Genomic DNA, 19,271 nt, shown 5'->3' with positions numbered 1-19,271 from the left:
CATCATCATCATCATCATCATCATCATCATCATCATCATCATCATTATCATTATTAGCTTTGGGGACCATACACGGTGAGGTCAGGGGTTACCCCTGGCTCTGCACTCAGGAATTACTCTTGGTGGTGCTTGGGGGACTATATGGGACTCTGGGGATCAAAGCTGGGTTGGCCACATGCAGGGCAAACGCCCTACCCTTGGTACTGTTGCTCTGGCCCTCCAAAGCTGGTGTTACTAATGCCGGACTTTCTCCTTTTCCCAGTGTCACGTGGGAACCGACGGGAGATGGAAAGAAAGTCATCTCCTTGGCGGACAACCACATTCTGCTGTGGGATTTGCAGGAGAGCTCCAGCCAGGCCGTGGTAAGTGGGAAGGATGTCCCGGTCACAGCTGTTCCTGTCTGACCAAGATCTTCTGCTGATTTCAGACTATACCTCTTGATTCACATACATAAAGACATTCTGACACTAAATGTAAAATCATGAAATGCACTAAATCATCTGAAAACTGAGACTAACTCAGGTGACAGCGTCTCCGGAGTCACACCTTGTGTGACGCACCTTGTACAAAGAAATTACTTGGGACCTGGAAGTTGCCGGTACTCTACCCATTGTTGTGATTTGTCCAGAAGTCACTATGGGATCACCAAAAAAATATATATATATTTTTATTTCTAGTCTATTTCATTTTTAATGAAAGAATTTTAAAAGTGTATCTGTGTGAAATCACCTTTGTTGGTGAGAACATTGATAAAATACTAATCCCTGGGAATCAGTTGCCTCTTTTAAAGTCCATGCCAGGGTCACCATGATGCAGTGACCTGATTGCTTGTCTTCCAGTCAACAGTTATTCACCGTCACTACATTCTGGCCCCCAGCTCAGCGGTCAGGAAGGGGGTCTCCAGGCTTTTAGGGCACAGTCCCCATGAGCTGGGTCTCTCAGGACCGGCCATTGGTTCATTCTCAGACTTGCTTAATTTTTACACACACTTTCTTTGGAACCAGTTTTGCTTTCACCTGTTCATTCTTTTAACACTTTTGTTTTCTATAGAGTGAATATTTTTTGGATTGGTATACATTTTCCCATATTTTATTCCTTGAAATTTTCTTTAGTAAAATGTGTTTTTCACATGTGTTCACATTTGATTTCATTTGTCCATGTCAAAACAACTTTTTAAAAAAAATTTTATTGAATTACCGTGAGATAGTTACAAGCTTTCATGTTTGGGTTACAATCACACAATGATCAAACACCTATCCCTCCACCAGTGCACATGCCCCACCACCAATATCCCCAGTATACCCTCCTCTCTCACCCTCCCCCTGCTTCCATAGCAGACAGTATTCCCCATATTCTCGCTCTCCTTTGGGCATTATGGCTTGCAACACAGACACTGAGAGGTCATCATGTTTGGTCCATTATCTACTTTCGGCATGCATCTCCCATCCTGACTGATTCCTCCAGCCATCATTTTCTTAGTGATCCCTTCTCTATTCCATCTGCCTCCTCTCCTCCACTCAGGAAGCAGTCTTCCAGCTATGGGGCACTCCTCCTGGCCCTTGTATCTACTGTCCTTGGGTGTCAGCCTCATGTGAAGTTATTCTATACTCCACAAATGAATGTAGTCCTTCTCTGTCTGTCCCTCTCTTTTTGACTCATTTCTTAGCATGATACTCTCCATGTCTATCCATTTATAAGCAAAGTCAAAGCAACTTTATAGAGAAAAATTAGGAAATTTGAAATGATTCTTATTACAACATCACATCCTAAGGTGTGTGCATGGGGGGTTGTCGTGTGTTAGGTATGGGGCTGGGGAGTGCCAGTTACCCTGCATGAGTTGAAAAGGAATTGAGAACAAACCCTGTTGGGCAGATTTCTTCAGTGATGGTCTCGTCTTATATTTATTTGTTCCTATCATGCTTACTTAGCTCTTTTCCTTCAAGGTAACATACAATATTAATAAATCCCCTGAATGGAAGATATGGCATGAATAGTGATTTATCATTATCAATCTGTGGCACAGAAGCCAGACTACTCGAAATATGAAGTGCTTTGTTAAAGTTTTCGGGCTCCTTGGTGAGAAGGGAGTCTCCCGGCTCTCCACGAGACAGAGAGAGTTGCCTGTTTTCCTAGCATGCCAACCCCACTTAAGGAGAGGAGGAATCCGTTTTCATAATTCTAAAAAAATTAGGTGCATCTCTGTCATGCACTAGAGTGCAGATCGGCCCAAAATTGTAAATAAAATCGGGAAGCTAAAGTTCCCTCCCCCACCCCCAGAATCATTTCCCTCTGGGTCCCCTGCAGGTTCAGGGGCGATGTTTTCATAATCCCTGTCTCCTGGGCGGCATCCACGGGGCATCTGGGTCGGAGTCGAAGGCAGTCCCCCTCCCGTCCCCATCCTCCCGCTTACTTCAGTAGCTGCTCCTGCCAGCCTTGAGCAGAGAGCGAAGGAGGCTTTCTGATGCAGTGCCAAGGCCTCGCCGCGGGCGTGAGAGACCCTTGGGTGGAGCACTGACCTCCCGGCTCGCCACGACGCCGAGTGGAGGCACCCAAACACTGCCCCGCACGCATAGCAGGGAAGGCCCAGAAGCACAGGGCCCTCCCGGGCTGTGCATTCGGATCCCATGGGCTCCCGTTTGCCCCAACTTGGCAGTCGCGTCCTCTAATCAAGCTGTGCACATGTCTTCAGACCCTAAGTCATCACAAAATGATTTTATGGTAGGGTGATTAATCTGTAACTTATTTTCTGCAGAGACCAATTTAGTTTCTCTCCCCTCCCCCCCTTTTTTTATCTTCTGTCAGCAGTTCTGTCAATATCACTTTGTGACCCTCCGCCGTAGTATTTAATACCGAAACCTTCCTATCGATTCCAGCCATCTTCACACCCAGCGCCTCAATTTTTTTTTTTTTTATTGTTTGAGGATATTGCCTTCTGCGGTGAATCTAATCTTATGCTCACTGCATCATTACCTTTTGCAATTAAATTGGAGGTTCTTTGCCATTTATAATCATTAGCAGACCTCAAGGGAGGCGTGGAATGGGGGGGGTGTTGCGTGGGGTCCAGACCCCAGTGAAGGCAGAGGGGTGCCTCCCTCTTTCGATCTGGACTCATTCATCTCTGGTCCTCGCGGCTGCACTGGCTGTGGAAATAAATCTCGCTTCCATCAAGGGGCGGGCGGCAGCGGAGCGGTGGGAAGGAAGGTTGTCGTGGGAATCAGCCGCCTGCTTCCTTCTGTGTGCGCATCAGCGTGGGAGCTCCTGCGAGATGAATCCTGGGTGTCAGGGCCTGCAGGCATTTGCATACAGGAACACCTCTTGGAAGGAAGAGAATCTGCGTCAAGGACATAGTATTGTGTTAGAAATGTTCTACTCAGAGCTCTAAGATATAGCCGGGGAAGATCAGATGCATGTAAGCAGGCAAGGGGTAGTCACCGCAGGCAGGTAGGTGCAGCCAAGGTGATAACTGCGGGCCAGGAGACAGGAAGCACGTGCTCGCCGTTGGGGGTTACAAGGCCCAGGGAGGGCTGAGCTCCCTGCAGGGCTGGCAGGATCTGTGGGCTCGGGAGCCCTTTGCCCTCGCTTCTCCTGGCCAGGTCACTCGTCACTCCCCACTCAGGGGCCCTGTGATCCACCTCACGCTCCTCTTCCTTATTCTCCAGAAGTGACACGGGACAGAGTCAGAGGCTTGCTTGGGAATCGGGCTCTTGTGTTAAAGTGTCGGACTTCCTGCACAGAACCTGATGGTGCTGACCCAGTGTTCCAGCAGCATAGCCACGGCAGGCAGCTCAGAGGAGCACCGTTTCCTTGTCTGGGGTCCACAGTGCTCATTGCTGTATCATAGATGGGAAGTCTGTGACCTCCGCGGTGACAGGGCTCAGGATGCAGACCTGACTCCCCATGTCCCTTGCACTGGGTGCTCTGGAGAGATGGACACGATGGAGTGGTCACGGTGGCCCCTGTCCCTCAGCACTCCTCTCCTGAGGGCTCTAGGAATGGGTTCTGATCCTGTCTCCTGTTTTTTCAGTGCCTCCATCATCTCCCTAGCAGGGCCCTGTGCAGAGCAGTGGTTGCTTGTTTCCCTTTGAATAGACTTTGTATTTTAGAAGATTCTTTGCAGGAGAATTAAGCAGGTGCAGGAGAAGGTGCCCTAATATATTCACACCCTTCCCCACTATCAACACCTCCCCACCAGAGGGGGCATTTGCCATTGAGAGGGGGCAGAGGTGGGGGGAGAGAGAACCAGAGCAGAAGAGTGAGAGAATGAGAGCAAGAGAGTGAGAGTGAGAGAATGAGGGGACACAAGAATGAGCAGGAGTGAGAGAGCATGAGAGAAGAGAACGTGGAGAGTGAGGGTGCTGGCAAGAGAGAGACCAGGAGAGCAAATGGACGTGAGAGAAAGAGCAAGCACAAGAGAATGAGATGTCTCTCTCAAGAGAATGAGAGAAAGTGTTAGAGTAATAGAAAGTAAGCTAGAGCAAGCTAGAGAGTTGAAACTGGGCGAGGGAGTGAAAGAATGAGAGAGGAAAGCAAGAGGGTGAGAGAAAGGAAGTGAGAGCGAGAGAAAGTGTGTGAGAGTAAGAGAAAACAACCCAGAGTGAGCGGAAGTAATGAAGCAAGAAAGGATGAGAGCAAGGCAAGAAAGAGAATAGGAGAGCAAGCATGAGTGAATGAGATTGAGGAAGAACGAGAGAAAGTAAGAGCGCAAGAGCAAGCCAGAATGAGGAGTGAGAGCAAGAGTCAGTGGGAGAGAGGGAGTGAGAGTAAGACAAAGAGTGACAGCAAGCAAGAGTGTAAGGGAGAGAGTGAGGGAGAACGACAGTGAGAGAGAGAGAGAGAAAGAACAAGAGGTCAAGAGTGAGAGAGAGAACAAATGAGAGCAAGCAAGAAGAGTTAGAGGGAGCAAGAAGAGAGTGAGAACCTGTGTGAGAACGGGAATGCAACGGAGCAAGGCAGTGGGAGGGAGAGGGGGAGACTAAGAGAAGAGAGAGAAGAGAACCAGAGAAAAAGGAGAACGAGAAAGTGAGGCAGAGAGAGTCAAAGAGCAGAAGAGAGTGAGTAGGAGGGAGCAAGAGTGAGTGAGCTACATCTTTGCACCCATCAAATAGCTTTTTCCCCCTTCAGAGATTCAAGATCTACGTCTATTAGATCTCCTCTACCGGATTGCTATACCATCTACTCGGTATTATAGAAACATCTATTATATTCTAGTTTCTTTCCATCAGAAAAAATTTTGTCTCCCCTCATGACCTTCCAGTTTTAAGTTTTACAGAGCAAGATTAAGCCACATTTATAGAGGAGTCCGTGCGTGTGTGTGTGTGTGTGTGTGTGTGTGTGTGTGTGTGTGTGTGTGCGCGTGCGCGCGCACGCACAGAGGGCCTGGATTTTGGAGCATCAAAGGGGGAAACCATTTTTAGCTCTATTCTTCTCAAAAATAAAGTTCCTTTGAAATAAATAGAAAACAAACAAACACACAAACAAAAAGCTGGCCTCCCATTTCCTTGCCGGTGCTGGCCCCAAGTGCCCTGTGTGGTGTCCTGCGTGCAGAAAGACCGGGTTTCCATGAGGCTCTTCCCACGGGCTCCCTCCCACCAGTCAGCGGTATGGGGGCTGCAGGTCACAGGGAGCCCAGGAGGCTGGCCCCCTCCTCTGACCCTGGCCATTATGGGAGGCAGGAGGCAGACACTTGGCAACCTCTCCGCCAGGGCTTCTGACCCCACCCCGCCTCCATCCCTGCTCTGGAAACAGCTTCAGTGGCAAGACCCGTCCCGGGGAGCCCAGGCCACTCTGGATCCTGCTTCTCTTCCTGCCCATTGTGTCCTGAGAGCGGTGGGGGGGGGGCGCGGGGGCTCCTGCGGTGGGTCAGAGTCCTGAGTGCTGTGAGGGCTCCTTAGGAGGCTCGCTGGAGTCCTCCTCTCTCCACAGCTCGCATCTGTGTTCTCTCCATCTCGCAAGTGAGTTTGAGGCAGCGTGGAACCCGGCACGGAAGACTCCTAAGTGCTGTAAGGCCTCTCTAGGAAGCACAGCCAGGACTCTCCCTCAGAGGTTGTTGGTGAGAATTAGTGCTGGGATTCCCAGATTGGGAGAGGCAAGCCTTGTTTCTAAAGTTATAGAGACGTTCCTCCCCGCGCCCCCTCCCCCCGCAACACACACACACCATTGGTGTCCTATCAGATGGGGTGCTTTGGGTTGCAGGATGCAATAAATGACCTCAAGAATCACTGTATCACTGTCATCCTGTTCATCGATTTACTCGAGCGGGTGCCAGTAACATCTCCATTCTTCCCAGCCCTGAGATTTTAGCAGCCTCTCCTTACTCGTTTTTCCCGAGTAAGGAGATTGGTGGCTCTTTTTTAGGGTCCGGGGAATGAGACCTGTTATTGTGACTGTATTTGGCATGTTGAATATGCCACAGGAGCTTGCCAGGCTCTTCAGTGAACCTAAAGAATGAAGAGACTTGATTACCTGATGTAACAAGCACTGAAACAAGGAGACTCCAGGGTTGGAGACCTTGTTTCACTGAAACAGTCCTTGAGTCACTGTTTCAGCAGTATCACTGAAGGCCCAGCTACTGTGCATGTTTCTGCTCTATACCATATCCACCTTACTGCTGTCTTGCCTCATGACTGCAGAGTGACTGCAGTACTTCCCGCTATCACATCCAGATTCCCACACCATCAACAAAGAATAAACAGATTTTTCTTCCCTGAACATTCCTCCTTCACTTCGTCTGACACAACCACTGTCCCTACTCAGCCAGTCATTGAAAAGGAGGATGTGTTCAATATACTTAGCCTCAAGCAGTGTGTCTCTCCCACAGGTGGGAGAGGGGCTGTGTCGAGTTGGTCAGACAAAAGCGGAGTTGGAGTGGTGCTCATCGCTCCTGCATATAAAGGCACTGCTCCCAGAGTTTGGGGGTCGGGTAAGCAGGCTGGCACTCACCTTTTTTTCCCCCCTTTTTGGGTCACACCCAGTGATGCACAGGGGTTACTCCTGCCTTATGCACTCGGGAATTACCCCGGCAGTGCTCAGGGGACCATATGGGATGCTGGGAATCGAACCCGGGTCGGCCGCATGCGAGTCACACACCCTACCCGCTGTGCTATTGCTCCAGCCCCCTGGCACTCACCTTGAAGGGATGCTTTGTGTCTCTTGTGCTCTGAAGCCACAGCCCTGTGAAGACTTCTCCCTTTCCTCCTTCCAAGGTGAGAAGGTGGCACTTCCTCAGCTTGGCAGACCCCATTAGCCTTGGTGGCAATCAGCATGTGTTTTAAGTCTATTGTGAGCTCCATGCTGTGTTCTTCGGTGGTATTCCTGCCACCACACCTGGTCACCCCTGTCACCCCTAGGGGACTTGGTCGCTGGCAGTGAAGCTTTTGTCTTCGGAAATCCGAGACTCTTCTGCCTGTGTGAACTGCTAATGATGGTGCCACTCACAGCATTTTGTCATTAGAAGGTGCATTCTTTGTTCCCATCCTGGCACCGGTAACCTCGTTTCAGAGGTTTGTGGGGTGCCTTTAATCATTCCTTCTGGACCGGGAAGCCCTGAATATTTCTCTTTCATGCTAAAAAACAGATTACCGTGTGCGTTGCACCCTCTGGAGTTCTTGCTGAGTTCTGTCTCCATGTCACCAGGAAACCAAAAAAGTGTGATTGATTAACCTTACAGCTTACACTGTGCGGGCTCCCTCAAAAATTGATGGTGAAATCTGTCCGCCTTTCATTAAAATTCGCCTCGCCTGTTTCCATACCTAGCGAGCATCTGCACAGTCTCCGTGTGCTTCCGGGTCTCAGGCACGAGAATGAGTGAAGTGGGGTCACAGCAGGAGTGGGGCCCTGTTTCTGCACTGCTCTCCGTGTGACCCAGAGCGAGTCTCTTGCCTTCTCTGGGCCTGAGTGTCTCGTCTGAAGTGGGGGGCCTGGGCGTGGCTGTTTCTCAGCTGGTGGATTCCCCCTGGGCTCGTGTCCATTCTTTGGAAGCAGCTACTGCTTGGCTTGGCCGAGCTAACTGCTCCAGGGGTTCCCCGTGGAGATGGAAGAAGATGCAGGGGCAGAGAACGGGGGTGACAGTCGCTCTGTGGAGCACTTGGCCTGCATCCGGTGCTCACTCGTGCTCACAGCTCTTCCTCGCTGCCGAGGAAGAGGAGGGAGTTTCCCCCATAACAGGCTCTTGGCCGGCTTGTCTGATGCCCTGTACCAAGCACCATCTAATAACTGACCTGATGCGGTCATCTTTCCAAGGAGTTGGATGATGAGCGAATTGGCTTCATGAAAATTCGAGCACTCGATGCCGATTAGTTCTAAAATACTAAACTTTTAAACATCCTTGCTTGTAATATACTTTTAGTTTGCTTTTAGATATTATACTTTTAGTGATCATCAGTGACTGTTCACTTGAGAGCTGGGTTCTCAGGAAACTGAAGTTTCACCCATGAAAAGTTTGGGAGTAGGGTGGCTCATTGATTTTTTTCCTGCAGGGATCCTACAAAAACATTTCTAGCCCCCCTATGTTGAGCATTTTTATCTTCAAGTTTAGTTCCCAGACCACGAGATGCTTCCAACCCTTCTTCCCTCCAGGGACTCCAGATAGTGGCTTGGAGCGATGGTCCTCTGCCCTGGTCACCCCGATTTCAACACCACCTTCCCTCTGGCCAGCTGTTCAGATCCTTTGCGTGGACCCTGGCACACCTTTACTGCGTGCCAGCTGAAGTAGACTGGCACCCTTGGCCCTAGGCTGGATCCTTCTGCTTGGGAGAAAAGGCAAAAAAAACTGAGTTGCAAAGCCTGATGCAGGAGAGCAAGAGCAAGCTTGCTGCTCGCCTTGTCCACCATCCATGTCCATCCACGCATGTCCACCAATTTTCACGCCCTCATCTCCCCCACAGTCCTCCCAGCCCCCGGGGGTGCTCTGTGGCCTCACTGAGGATCCCGGCTGGCCAGTCCCTGCAGGCACTTGCCCCGCTGAACCGTCATTCTAAGCACCACTTGGAATTGCCCCTCCCCTGAGGGGACTCTGGGGTGGAAATTGTTCCTGGCCTTGAGACACTCCCGGATTCTGGAGCTCACTGGCCTCTCTGCAGAGCTGCCTTTGGTCTGGTTTCTGCTTGGAGATCCCAGGCTGCTCTGTGGGTGCTGGGGTCTGGGGTCGGGTGTCAAGGTCCCGGCTCCTGGGCGGCCTTCTCTCTGCCCCCGGGTGACTCCTCTGGGTGCTCCCTCGCCCAGACTCCTTGTCTCCCATTCTCTTTCACTGTGCTGCCACATGCTGCTACCTGGCATTTGCCCTGGGCATGGTGCTGCTGCCCGCCCTGCCCCCTTGCCTGTCAGAACTGCCAACAAACTCCTGGGCCAGTGCTCAGGAATGCAGCCCAGTCTGACTCCTTTGTTCCAGAGTTCAGCCAATCAAGGTTCTCTCGGGGGCCGGAGTAATAGTGTAGTACGTCGGACACTTGCCCTGTATGTGGCTGACCCAGTCCAATCTCCAGCATCCCATATGGTCCCCGAATCTGCCAGAAGCCCACCCCGAGATACAAAGCCGGGAGTAAGGGCTGAGTACCGCCAGGTGTGGACCAAAAACAAAGCAGGAAAAAAAGGGGGGGGGGCTCTGCTGTTCTCCAAATCTGTCGATGCGTCTCTGCCCTGCCCTTTGGGGTGTCATTGTCGGCACCCCGCGGGCCCACTGCAGACGACAGCTGCACCGGGGCCTCCCTGTCCCCCAGCAGCTTGACTGTGACCCCTTAGTGCCCTCAGCCCAGGGCCTGTTCTTTTCTTCTCACTTTGTTTCAGTGATTCATTTCTCAAGGCTATTCCCAGTCACTGGCGTACCTCGCTCGGCTCCCCCACTGGCAGGAGCACCATGAATAATTCTTGCACGGCCCAGAAATAACTCTTTCACCTCACCGGGGGAGAGGGTGGATAAGGTGGACTCAAGCTATAGGCTGTCAGGGCAGCCCTCTCACTGGGACTTGGTGAAACAGAAGCTCCAACTTTTCTTAAGGAGATGGGCTTTGACGTCCCCTTGTGGGGTTATGGGGGAGCAAAGGGGGGATACTTAGGGAGTGTAGGCCCAGAGGATCTGGGGAAGCACCTAGAGGGACGCCCCGGGAACCTGGGAGGGTGCATAACTCGGGCCCAGCCTGGAGGTTTTGCTTGAGAAGACTGACCCTGGCCGACCCCCCAGAGCCAGTGGCCCGCCTCACCCGCACACCCTCGTTCTTCTCGTCTGAGGACTCCCCGCGAGAGGGGCCGCGTGTGGGAGGGAGCGCCTCGGTCTGCCAGACTGCAGGCAGAACGCACTGAATCCGAAGGCAGGGAAATTGATTCTTTGGGATAAAGATTTCCTGGGACAACTTGAGACGTGAAATTGCAGAGCTGCCGGCTGGCCCTGGCTGAGGGGAGGCGCGTGGCGGGGGAGCTCTCAGTCTGCTCTCACTGGAGCTCAAGCAGGGCTGCCCTGGAGATTGGTTTTGTGAATCTCTCGGTCTCCCTGAGGAGGAGACGGGCTGGTTTTTTTTTTTGTCCCCCCCTCAAGTCTCTGGTGGGATTGCTTGGCCTGCCTGGGCTGCCCGCTCCTCAGAGCCGTTCAGGGCCCACCTGGTGTCAGGGATGCCCACGCTGCATCTCTGCTCTGTGCCTCCCGGCCCGTGGGGAGACGAAGATGAGGGGTGCAGCCAGCTGGCGGGCCCGCCCGGGAGGGTAACCTCCGAGCCTCCTCGACACAGTGGCCCCTCGTCCTCCTTCAGGCCTGTCCCTTGAGCTGCACGGCTCGTGGAGAAGCCCGAGAGCGAGGCGGGTGCAGAGGGCCCGGGCTGTGGGGGTGGAGGCCGGGGGAGTTGCATGCACCGCAGTTAGGGCTGCGGCCCCCTTTCTTCCTGTTGACCAGACGACGTTCCCAACTTACTTGACTTGCTGTCCCCTTTTTTGGGGCGGGGGGTGGGGGGGTGGGAAGGGAAATTGCTTAACAAGCAGAAAGGATTTCCAGCAGCCCCCCACCTCCGCCTCAGGGGGTGGTGGTATCGCCCACTTGGGGAAATGCTGCCCTAGAGGTGCTCAAACCCCAGCTCAGTCACCATGGAAGCAGAGCGAGGCTCCTGAGTGCAGGCAGCAGGGTGGGTGAGGATGGGGTGTGAGGGGCCAGACCACCAGACTCGCACCTGGGAGCCCCACCTCTGCCTCCGCAGCACAGAGGGTTCGGCTCCCAGAGACAGTCCCAGCTGCTCAGGGCAGGGAGGATTCCTCATCATTGTCTTTTGAGGCCTCATTGACTGCCAGGCAAAGGATTTTGAGCTCATCCGCACAGGGTGGGGGGTAGGGTTGGAGGGTTGGGGGAAGGGTGCTGTTTCCACAGGCCTTCCCCGGCCCAGGCACCCTTGCCTTCTGCTGTGAGGACTCGGCCTGTGGATTGCGCCTGCTTGTCTGCGGGGGAGGCCAGATGTTTGAGTTACTTCCTATTGTCGCCTCAAGTTTCAGCAGATTATCTCTGCCGCATGCTGGCAAGTCCTGTTTAATAAAGGGTCTATTAATATGCGTTCTATTTTTTGCCGCACTTAGTTTGTTCTAATAAGGTTCGAACATTTCTTGCCTTTTAAGGGAAGAAAACAAAGACAGAGCTGCCTAATTATTTTCAATAATGATCTCCAGTAATATGCTGTGAGGACAGGATAGCCTCCTTCCCCAAGTTTCATGAAGAGAGTGTGAGTTTGTTTTCCCTTTTCTTTTCTCTCCGTCCTCGAAAAATGTGGTCATCGTCCCAGCTGGCTAGCTCGGCATCCCTGGAAGGGAAGGGACAGCTGAAGTTCACCTCGGGACGCTGGAGCCCACATCACAACTGCACCCAGGTGGCCACGGCCAACGACACCGCCGTCCGAGGCTGGGACACGCGCAGCATGAGGTGAGTGACGCCGGGCGCCCCTGGCCCGGAGACCCCCCTCTCCTCGCCCCTGCCCACCTTCCGGGTACAGCCTAGACTTGCGGTGTTCACCCGCTGTCGTAGGACACTGCGACCCTCGTCTTGTCTCTCCCTCCCATCCTGAGCTGGCGGTGCATGGAACCCGACTTCCTCACTTCCTTCGCCCGCGTTTCCTGTCTGGTGTGGACAGCCCTTCAGTGGCCTCTGTTGAGGCTGAAAGTTAAGCCCGAGTGTCTGTAACACCTCAAAAATTTGATGGGGACGGCCGAGGCTTGGCCTCCCTGATTAGCCCCCGGTGACAGCTGTAGTCTCTCCCCGGTTAAGTCCCTGGCCTTGTCTGTGACCATTTCTGTGCCTCCCAGATACGTGCCTATCGGGTAATCATAGTTTGTCATTTAAGTCATTATACGCAACAGCCAGCAGTTCTAATGGAACAAATAAGAGCGATTTTTCCGTTCCAGGTGTGGTTTTGATAGGCAAAGGAGTGATGGTGTGCACATCTGTTGCCATGGCAACGGGAGCCCGTGCAAGCTTTTTTAAGATACAGTTTATCCCCTCAGCACACCATAATTTATCACTAAGCTGCAAAGATGGATGCGAAATAACTTGGGTTGCCTTCAAGGGTGGGGGCACAACTTTAAATCGAGTTCTCTGGTCCCTCTAAAAACTCAGGGGATGATAAATAATCAATTGGTACTTCCTCAGCGTGCTTGTGTCTGTACAAAGGATCTGTTCAGTTTCATAATCAGAATCTGGGCCTAGAGATATGGTACAGGGTTAAGGGACTTGCCTTGCTTGGGGTTCACCCCAGTTCAATCCCGGCACCACACGGGCCCATCACTGGGTGCAGCCTCGCAGAGGCCACTGGTCCTCCTATGCACCGCTTTGGACCCCCCTCCACCCACAGTCAAAACTGAACACCAGAATCTGAAATCCTCTTTTCATTGTTCTTTAGAGATTGTGCAGAATTTCACTATATAAAGGCAGAAGAAACTCAGCTAATGACTATAGACCCAAACTAAAGACAGAAGACAGGATTTGGTGAGACACCTAATGTCTCTTGGGGTGGCGAGAAGCAGAGGGGAACCCTAGCTTCTGCTCACTGACCCTTGCAGATAGCCTTGACTTTCACGCAACGGGTGTGTCTCAAAAGCTTCTTCCTGAGCGGATTGGGCTCTGATGTTAAAGCTAGTGTTTTGAAAGCATGCAGCAAACCCTCAGTGAATACTCATTCCATATTCTGTCACCCGCTTCCAGAAGACTAGGCCACATTTGGGTGTTTTTTTTTTTTTCATCCACATTCAGTTGTGCTTAGAACTTACTCTTGACTCTGCTTAGAGATCACTCCTGGTCATGCTTGGGGGACCATCCAGGGTGCTGGGTATGGGAGCCAGGGTGGCCGCGTATAAGGCACAAGTCTGCTCACTGTACTGTCTCCCTAGACCTGTATTTTTTCATACATTTGCTTATATCAGTTTTGAAGATGTCTCTGGTTTGGGGTACCATTTCCTTTTTTTTTTTTTAAATTAGGATGTTTGAAAAATAAAAGATGGGAGACCTAGATCAGGATTGTCAAGTGGTTATGGGCTGGACAGTCCAGCAGGCAGGCAGCCGTGGGAGCTGGAAGCATTCGAGCGCAGCTTCCTCAGAGAAGACATCAGGGATGGCGCAGGCTGAGAGATAATGACACGGAGCAGCACCGGCTCTTCGTGATCCCATGGATGTCGTGAAGAGTCAAGAAATGAGATTTCATGTGAGAGATGAAGTTGATCCCTGGGGAGGAAACGGCGTGGACACTGCAGACAGGGATGCCCGACTGAGGGCAGCACAGGCCTACAGGCATGCCAGAGCAGGTCTTGACTCAGTTGTGGGGTTTGTGACATCAGAAGGAACTGCTGGAACAGATGAAATATTTTGATTTTCCACCCTGTGAGAGCAACCCGGAGCAGGGAAAGTCAGGGTGTGTGTGTATATGTGTGTGTGTGTGTGTGTGTGTGTATGTGTGTGTGTGTGTGTGTGTAAGCATGCACACACATGTGCCTGGCATGAGCATATGGGCAGTTGCCTATGAATGCACATGTGTGCACATACATGTACCATTTATAGCCGTGTGGCTGATTCCAAACTAGCCCCCCTGCACTTCCTGGTGGCCTGCGCCCACGTGTCCTATTTTGAGGGGAGTGTTTTGCCCCGGACTGTGGCAGAGGCAATGATGAGACCAACATGAGCCCCGCTCTCACAGATCCTGTTTCTTTCCAGGTCTCTAGGGGTCCCCAGCTTGTTCTTCCTTCTTCTCTGTCTCCCACCAAGGGCTCTGGCCGCCGCTTTTCGGCCTCAGCTCTGTTCTCTTTGCTTTGCCCACCGTACCTTTCAAGCATGTGTCCACCCCGTCATTCTTGTCTGTGCCCGTCACGATTCCCTCTGTCGCTCATTCTCGAGGTGCCAACTCATTTCTGACAGCCCACGTCAGGTCTGCCCCCACAGCTTGTGGGAAGGTTGCAGACGGGCCTCGGAGGAAACTTTCACCCCCGTGGCAGCTGTGGGGCCCTAGCAAGCCGTGCCCGTCTGGATCCCGGCTCACACCCTGTGCCTTCTCTTGCCTCCCCCCCCGCCCCCAGCCAGATATACTGCATTGAGAATGCCCACGGGCAGCTGGTGCGGGACCTCGACTTCAACCCCAATAAGCAGTACTACCTCGCCAGCTGCGGCGACGACTGCAAGGTGAAGTTCTGGGACACGCGGAACGTCACGGAGCCCGTGAAGTCCTTAGAGGAGCACTCACACTGGTAGGGACGTCTTCCTCTGGCTGCTGGAGGGCGGAGGCGGCGGCGGCGGCGGGGTCTATTTTGGTCATCCCCGTTTAGAAAGGCACAGATGAGCAGCGGCTGTGAATTATCCCATCAACCCCCGATTTCTTCTTTTCCTAAAGAAGCTCTCATCCCCAGTCGGAGTGTTTGTGATTTGTAATGCTTAGGAAGAGAAGGAGAAACATTTGTTTCCATTTCCTTTTTGGAACAGTGCTGGTACGGTGTGCAAAAATGCATGTGCGCAGATGTTCACCCGGCCCTCTCTGCAGTGGAGGGAAGCTGGAGGCAGGCCAGGTGCCCGTGAGCAGGGGATTGGCGGAGTCAGTCAGCGACATCCACCACGCGCTGGGGATTGTGCCGCTGTCAGAGTGAGGAGTCGCTGTGTGTACGGGGATGTGAAGGCGCCAGGATCATTCATTCTTCCCTAGCCAGTGTTTGGAAATTCACCATATGCTGGTAGTGTCTGCTGAAGAAGTGAAGGAGAGGAGTCTTAGAGCCGCGTGAGGAGGACCAGCAGGTCTCTCTCTAGATAAAGTTGGCGTGTGCTTGTGTGTACGCGCAAGCAGCGAGGCGGGTCTGACAGACTGCTGGAGGGAGTTGCCGCTTGGGTCAGGAAGGCACATGGTAGCAGGTTATTCTCTGCGGCCAGCGGCTCTCCGGGCTCCAAATCACTCTGTGTTTTCTGCAGCCAGAAAATTCTAGAACCTGGACGCTGGTGTACTGTTTAGACAGACTCGGAAACACCTGTCCTCCTTGGTCCTGGCAGGTGGTCCCGCTGCCCCGAGGGAGGTGGGGGGTGGGGGCAGTGACTGCCTTGCGACGTGGACCATCCCGCTCACCTGGGTCCCGTGACTCTAACCCCGCCCCCTTGCTGCCGGCTGGACCCCATGGTTTCAGCTCTAGGGGTTTAGCTTAATTGAGCAGGTTATCTCTAATTGACACTTTGCTGCTGGCGAGTTTTGTTTTTAGAATTGGAGAGAGCCCATGTGGAATTTTGAGTGGTACAGTTGATCTGTTTGGGGGGGATTTTTGAGCCGCCTGGCGCTTGTCTGCGACCAGCCCGTGGCTCGGCTGTGCAGCGGAGGGATGGAGCGTGTGCGGGGCCCGTGTCTCAGAGGCCCCTCTCTCCCCGCAGGGTGTGGAACGTCCGCTACAACCACTCCCATGACCAGCTGGTGCTCACGGGCAGCAGTGACAGCAGGGTCATCCTCTCCAACATGGTCTCCATCTCCTCCGAGCCCTTTGGCCACCTGGTGGACGACGACGACCTGAGCGACCAAGAGGACAGGCGTCCGGAGGAGAAGTAAGGACGCGGCCCGGCGCCCTCTCACGAGTCTTCTCTGGGCTGACGGGGCTCAGGGAGAGGGGACCCACCCGGGTAGGAGCTAGGCTGGTGCCCGGCTGAGGGCCCGGGAGTTTAGCCAAGGCAGACGCTGGACTTGGGTTAGGGGCGCTGACCCCTTCTTGATAGTTTCTGAAACACCCGCCTTGCTGGTGTCTTGGCATGTTTTCTTCCCCTTGAATGCGGCACATAAGGCATTAAAGATGTCATTCACCTCGAACCCTTTAGCAATAATGAGTACTGCCATTCACGGACCCTTCTCCCGACCCCCAGGCCTCCCCTATCAGGGGACTGAGCCAGGTGACTCAGTCAGTGGTCGCCCTTTTGGCTCTGGGCACTCACTGCTCACTGGCGGGCAGGCTGGCCCCTGCTGTCCCCGACCCAGGCCCGGGCTTGCCAGCTGCTGCACCCGAAGACGCGGCTCGACACGCAACGAGCCTCCGGCGCGGCTTGCCAGGGACCCCCGCTTGGCCGCGTGTTTTCCAAAGCCTTGCTCCCCTGCTCTAGTTTCCGACGCTAATTGCATCCGCTCGGGCGCTCTCTTCTCATCGCCAAGCTCCTGCCCCAGAGACGCGTGGGCTCCAGCTGCGCGCTGAGCGTGACTGAGGTTTCTCTCTGGCGCCCAGAAGCAGGGGGTGCCCGGGACGGCTCTCGGCAGTGTGGGTGCTAATGGAGGTGCCTCGAGTCCCCCCCTCCCCCCAGCTTCGTCTCGGCGTGTGTCAGCCGCCGCCTCTGCTGGGAGTGAGCCTGAATCAGCCGCGTCTCTGGATTCCAGGGGAAAGCAGCTTCCGGAGGGGAAACAGCCGGGGCCGTGACATCATTAGGTTCCCCCCCCAAGCCCCCCTTCCGCTTTTGAGATCTTTACACCCTCCATTTCTGAATTCTCCCTCTGCCCACCTGAATTTAGTCTGAAGTGACTTGATGAGGAGACATTTACTGCTGGATTTGGAGCCTTTTTTTTTTTTTTTTTTTTTGCTTTTTGGGTCACACTCGGCAATGCTCAGGGGTTATTCCTGGCTCTGCACTCAGGAATTACTCCTGGCAGTGCTCAAGGATGCTGGGAATATAGGATGTAGGATGCTGGGAATCGAACCCAGGTTGGCCGAGTGCAAGGCAACAACGCCCTCCCCGCTGTGCTATTGCTCCAGCCCTTTTTTTTTTTTTAACACAGAACACTTCACGAATTTGCATGCCATCCTTGCCCAGGGGCCATGCTAATCTCTGTATCGTTCCAATTTTAGTATATGTGCTGCCGGAGCGAGCACTGGATTTGGAGCCTTTTCCATACAGGCCGTCTCTTGGTGTGTCCACCTCCTTGAGATGATTGTTTTTCTGTTGGAACACGGGCAAACACAGTTACAGGGCCTGTGTTCAGGGTCTAAGGCTGATGGCCCGGGCCTCCTTCGGTGCCAGTCTGCTCAGGGCCAAGTGAGCGTCCATGCCCATCTCTGTCAGGGCAGGGCTGGCGCTCCCCGCTGCCTCTGGGTGATTGCAGGCCACCCTGTCCTGTGTGGAGGCCCCAGAGATGCATATTAGGAAGGACAGAGCGGGTGCCTGTGGCTGCCTGGCCAGTCGGGAGGCAGGACCCCGAGACGCGGCGTCCTCACGGCTCCCTGCAGGCCTGTGCACATGGTTTTCCCCCTCACGCTGGTAAGCTTAGGAGAATGGGTCCCCCAGGGGAATTTTTGTGTGATATTTGTGGCCAGGCACAGGCGACCCCTGGCAGGTCTGCTCTGGAACCCCACCTGGGTTTAGAGTTGATGGGAGCCCGGTGTTCAGTGCCGACGGGACACTCCGTGTAGGGGTGGGAAGTCCCTCCTGCAGAGAACCCAGGAACCCCGAGGGGCAGCGTGTCCCTGGAACAGAACCTTCCATGGAATGGGGAGAAATGTGCAGGTTCCGAAGGGGCCCCACTCTCGGGTGGATGGTGGGTGTCAGCCGAGCCAGGAGAGAGAGGCTGAGCGCGTGGTCCCCGGCGGTTGATGGTGAAGGTCAAGTGTGAGTTGTTTAAAAACAGCCTGAGCGATGGTGCTGCGAGTACAGGCCGGCCGGTGGGCCTTCCCCGCGGCCACGGGAGGACACCCCCGCTCCACGCGCCGCCCTCATCCCGCAGCCCAGGAGAGCGGACCTCCCTGCTGCTGGCCACGCCGGCGCCTCCCCGCCACTCACGCGCCTCTCTGCTTTGCAGGAGCCAGGAGCCCCCGCAGGACAGCGTCATCGCCACCTACGAGGAGCACGAAGACAGCGTCTACGCTGTGGACTGGTCCTCGGCTGACCCCTGGCTGTTCGCCTCCCTGAGTTACGATGGGAGGCTGGTCATCAACAGGGTGCCCCGGGCACTCAAGTACCACATCCTGCTCTGACAGGTGCCCTGGGATGGTGTTGGCAGGAGACTTGTCTGCCAGGCGGATACCTCCCTGGGAGGCCGGGCGCTGCCTTCTGATGGAGTGCTTTGGCACCGGCGGGTCTCCTGCCAACCGCACTGCTGACCCCTCAGGCAGGTCCCGCTCTCTGCAGACCGAGCCAGGCGGGGATGCCCACTTCATGGGGGTGGGGCCTGCCCAAATGGCCCCTCTCTCCCCTTTGAAGGATGTGAGTGGTTTCACTTAAACAGGAGCAGCAACAGGCCTTTCTGGTCCCGTGATGTTAACTGGGCTTTCAAGTTTGAAATGAAATAAAATGGACAAGGTGGCACTGCACAGACTCCTGATCTTGCTTTTAGGAAATGTGCCCTCACTGTGGCCTGTGGGGCTTGTAGGACCTTCTGTGTCCCGGACCTGACTGACAGTCCGTGCTTGGGGTGACCGGGCTGTAAGTCTGGGAGCCCTGAGTGTGTTTGTGACTGAGACATTCCTGTCAACACTGGGGCCCCCTGGGTACCGCCCTATGCAGATTCCACTCAGGTTCTGGTGGTGGCATAGCGCCATGGTTCCTTGTCATCCGAAAGTTACACTTGTGACTTATTAACCTCCCACCTGCAGGTGACCCTAAATCACCAACCATGCTGCCCCTTGTGTGTGGGTGTTGGGTGTGTGAGGTGGTATGTGAGGTGTATCTTGCATGAAACGTGCCTTGTGTGTACTGCCAAATGTGAGATATGTGAGGTGTGAGGTATGTGGTGTGTGTGTGAAGTGTGTTTGTGTTGTGTGCAAGGTGTGTTGTGGGTTCCGCACGGTGTGATCAGCCGTCTATCTGAAGCCTTCGGTGTGATGAGAGGAGG

At 53.9% G+C, this 19,271-nt stretch overlaps 1 protein-coding gene and 1 non-coding gene across 4 annotated transcripts in view; one reads left to right on the top strand and one right to left on the bottom strand.

Annotated features, from left to right (window-relative positions):
- Positions 1-18,750, top strand: part of EIPR1 (EARP complex and GARP complex interacting protein 1) — a 161,761-nt gene extending 143,011 nt beyond the window's left edge. For all 3 annotated transcript variants that reach the window (XM_055121564.1, XM_055121566.1, XM_055121565.1), the window contains 5 exons: positions 263-362; positions 11,748-11,884; positions 14,521-14,688; positions 15,845-16,012; positions 18,240-18,750. In XM_055121564.1, the coding sequence (XP_054977539.1) occupies positions 263-362; positions 11,748-11,884; positions 14,521-14,688; positions 15,845-16,012; positions 18,240-18,414 (748 nt within the window). In that variant the 3' untranslated portion in view covers positions 18,415-18,750. The remainder of the gene's footprint in view (positions 1-262; positions 363-11,747; positions 11,885-14,520; positions 14,689-15,844; positions 16,013-18,239) is intronic.
- LOC129400478 (U6 spliceosomal RNA) lies at positions 17,213-17,316 on the bottom strand. Its single transcript, XR_008627713.1, has one exon. It is a non-coding gene; the product is annotated as a U6 spliceosomal RNA (small nuclear RNA).
- Positions 18,751-19,271: the final 521 nt, after the last annotated feature.

This window comes from Sorex araneus, chromosome X (genome assembly GCF_027595985.1).
Source record: "Sorex araneus isolate mSorAra2 chromosome X, mSorAra2.pri, whole genome shotgun sequence".
Lineage (NCBI taxonomy): Eukaryota > Metazoa > Chordata > Mammalia > Eulipotyphla > Soricidae > Sorex > Sorex araneus.
The sequence above is the reverse complement of the archived record's forward strand: the minus strand, read 5'-3'. Positions and strand labels throughout refer to the sequence as shown.